The sequence below is a fragment of the Nematolebias whitei genome, chromosome 15 (assembly GCF_014905685.2).
Source record: "Nematolebias whitei isolate Nwh7 chromosome 15, NemWhi1, whole genome shotgun sequence".
Classification (NCBI taxonomy): Eukaryota; Metazoa; Chordata; class Actinopteri; order Cyprinodontiformes; family Rivulidae; genus Nematolebias; species Nematolebias whitei.
Genome location: NC_056512.1, coordinates 12,215,923 through 12,218,074, shown reverse-complemented (window position 1 = coordinate 12,218,074; position 2,152 = coordinate 12,215,923). Strand labels below are relative to the sequence as shown.

The window sequence follows — 2,152 nt, the reverse complement described above, 5'->3', positions numbered from 1 at the left end:
ATATATATACACATATATATATATATACACACATATATACACACACACACACATATATATATACACAAAGTATATATATATATATATATATATATATATATATATATATATACACACACACCCACTAAAGTTAATTCTTTGTTGTTGTACATCCATTGATTACGTTCTGAGTTTCATTAGCATCAGTTCAGTCCATGATATATTATGCTAACGCTACAAACACACACAAGCAATGAGTAGCCAGCTATTTCCGTCTGTCGGGGTATTGACTGTGTTTACCCTTCTGCCAGCTGTCCCAGTTTAAAGACATGAACGGTTTCTGTGTTGCTGGAAGCACAGAGGAAGTGTCCATCAGGGCTGAAGGATAAAGAGCTAATATTGACATACCTGCAAGCAAACACATAAATGTCAGAATCGTTATCTGAAAATGAAACCTTAGTTTTTTATTAGGCCTGAATACCACATGTGATAAGAAGGACTGTCCTTCTTCTTACGATGACTTCTATATTTACACTCAGTAGTGATCAAAACAGGAAAATAGGAGTAAAGTAAATGGATGTATGGATATGTATGTTTAAAGCTTTTTAATTTCTGAAGCCTTTTTATCACATTTTTTTTACTGGTTTCTAATGAAAACATTGACGAAAAGCTATCAAAACAGCTGAACACACCCTGTAATGAAAATTAAAAGTTACTAGAAGTGCACTTTTCTGCAGTCTTAAATGGATTTCAAGAACTCTGACCTCTTCATGCCTCTGCGAAATTCAAATAGACGTTGACCCTCAGGAATGGAGAAGACTCGGATGACCGTGCCCTGAACAGACAGAGGAACTCAATTTGTCTTGTACTGGCTGACAGTAATTACATAGGTACACATTAAAGTAGAAGCCTTGTTGAGAAAACAATGTCCTCCACTTCACAGTTATTGTTCAATCAACAGGTTGGCATATCTCAGAGGTCTGTTTTGATAAGGAAGGTGGTGTTTGTTGGGTCTTTCTTACCCTCTCTGAGGCACTAGCAAGTCTGGTGGTGGACACATTAAAGGCTAAAGCTGCCAGAGCACTTTCATGGGCTGGGATCATGGTCACCATGCTCTGAAACAACACAAGGAAGTGACAGAGTGCTTACACAGCATTAAGACTATTCACTTCAATTCAATTCGGCCCTGTGATGGACTGGAGACCTGTCCAGGGTGTACCCTGCCCCTTGCACAGTGATTGCTGGACATGGGCACCGGCGACCCCCGTGACCCAAAATGGAAAAAGTGGGTAAAAAGATCATGAATGGATGGACTTCAATTCAATTCAGTTTATTTATATAGTGCCAAGTCAAAACAGAAGTCATTTCAGGGCACTGAACAGAAACATCCATCCATTATCTTTACTGCCTCTTCCTTTTTTTGAATCGAGGGGGTCACTGGTGCCCATATCCAGCAGTCACTGTGCGAGAGGCGGGGAACACCCTGGACAGGTCTCCAGTCCATCATAGGGACACATAGAGACAAACGAGACAAACAACCATTCACTCTCTCACCTAGGGACAATTTAGAGTTACCAGTCAGTCTAACATGCATGTTTTTGGTCTGTGGGAGGAAATCAGAGTACCTGGAGAAAACCCATGCATGCACAGAGAGAACATGCAAACTCCACCCAGAAAGGCCCCCGGACCAGGGTTTGAACCAGGGTAACCTGCTCACTGAGAGGCAGCAGCTCTACCAGTTGTGTCACCGTGCTGCCTGACTTTTGTCTTCCAACTTAAAATTCAAAGGATATCACATTGTAAAATCGTCATAATCACAAAATACAAAAGTGTTAAAAGTTATTTTTAATTGTTTTAGAACTTCTATGTTCAGTGGTTTCAGTGTAATTGACCAAGAAGTACATTTAAGCTCCGTGTCGCAGATCTGAAGCTGTGTGAAGGGTTAACTCTTTGATGTTCTGCTGCGCTTCTCTTCTCTACAATTTAAATTTAAATACTGTAACATTTTAAATAAACAATCCATATTGCATGGAATGTTTATAATGATACAGTATTTAAATTTAAATTGTTTATTTAAGGAGGGAGATTGGGAGTAAAAGGTGATGAGTGAGTGTGACTGCAGCCTGGCACATGTATATATATATATATATATATATATATATATATATATATA

The 2,152-nt window shown here is 38.9% G+C and overlaps 1 protein-coding gene across 1 annotated transcript in view; it reads right to left on the bottom strand.

Moving 5' to 3' along the window:
- Window positions 1–2,152, bottom strand: part of wipi1 (WD repeat domain, phosphoinositide interacting 1) — a 78,389-nt gene that overhangs the window by 8,902 nt on the left and 67,335 nt on the right. Inside the window, exons 6-8 of the mRNA XM_037689316.1 lie at window positions 1,002–1,094; window positions 744–814; window positions 280–387 (exon numbers count right to left, since the gene is read on the bottom strand). Coding sequence (XP_037545244.1) covers window positions 280–387; window positions 744–814; window positions 1,002–1,094 — 272 coding nt within the window. The remainder of the gene's footprint in view (window positions 1–279; window positions 388–743; window positions 815–1,001; window positions 1,095–2,152) is intronic.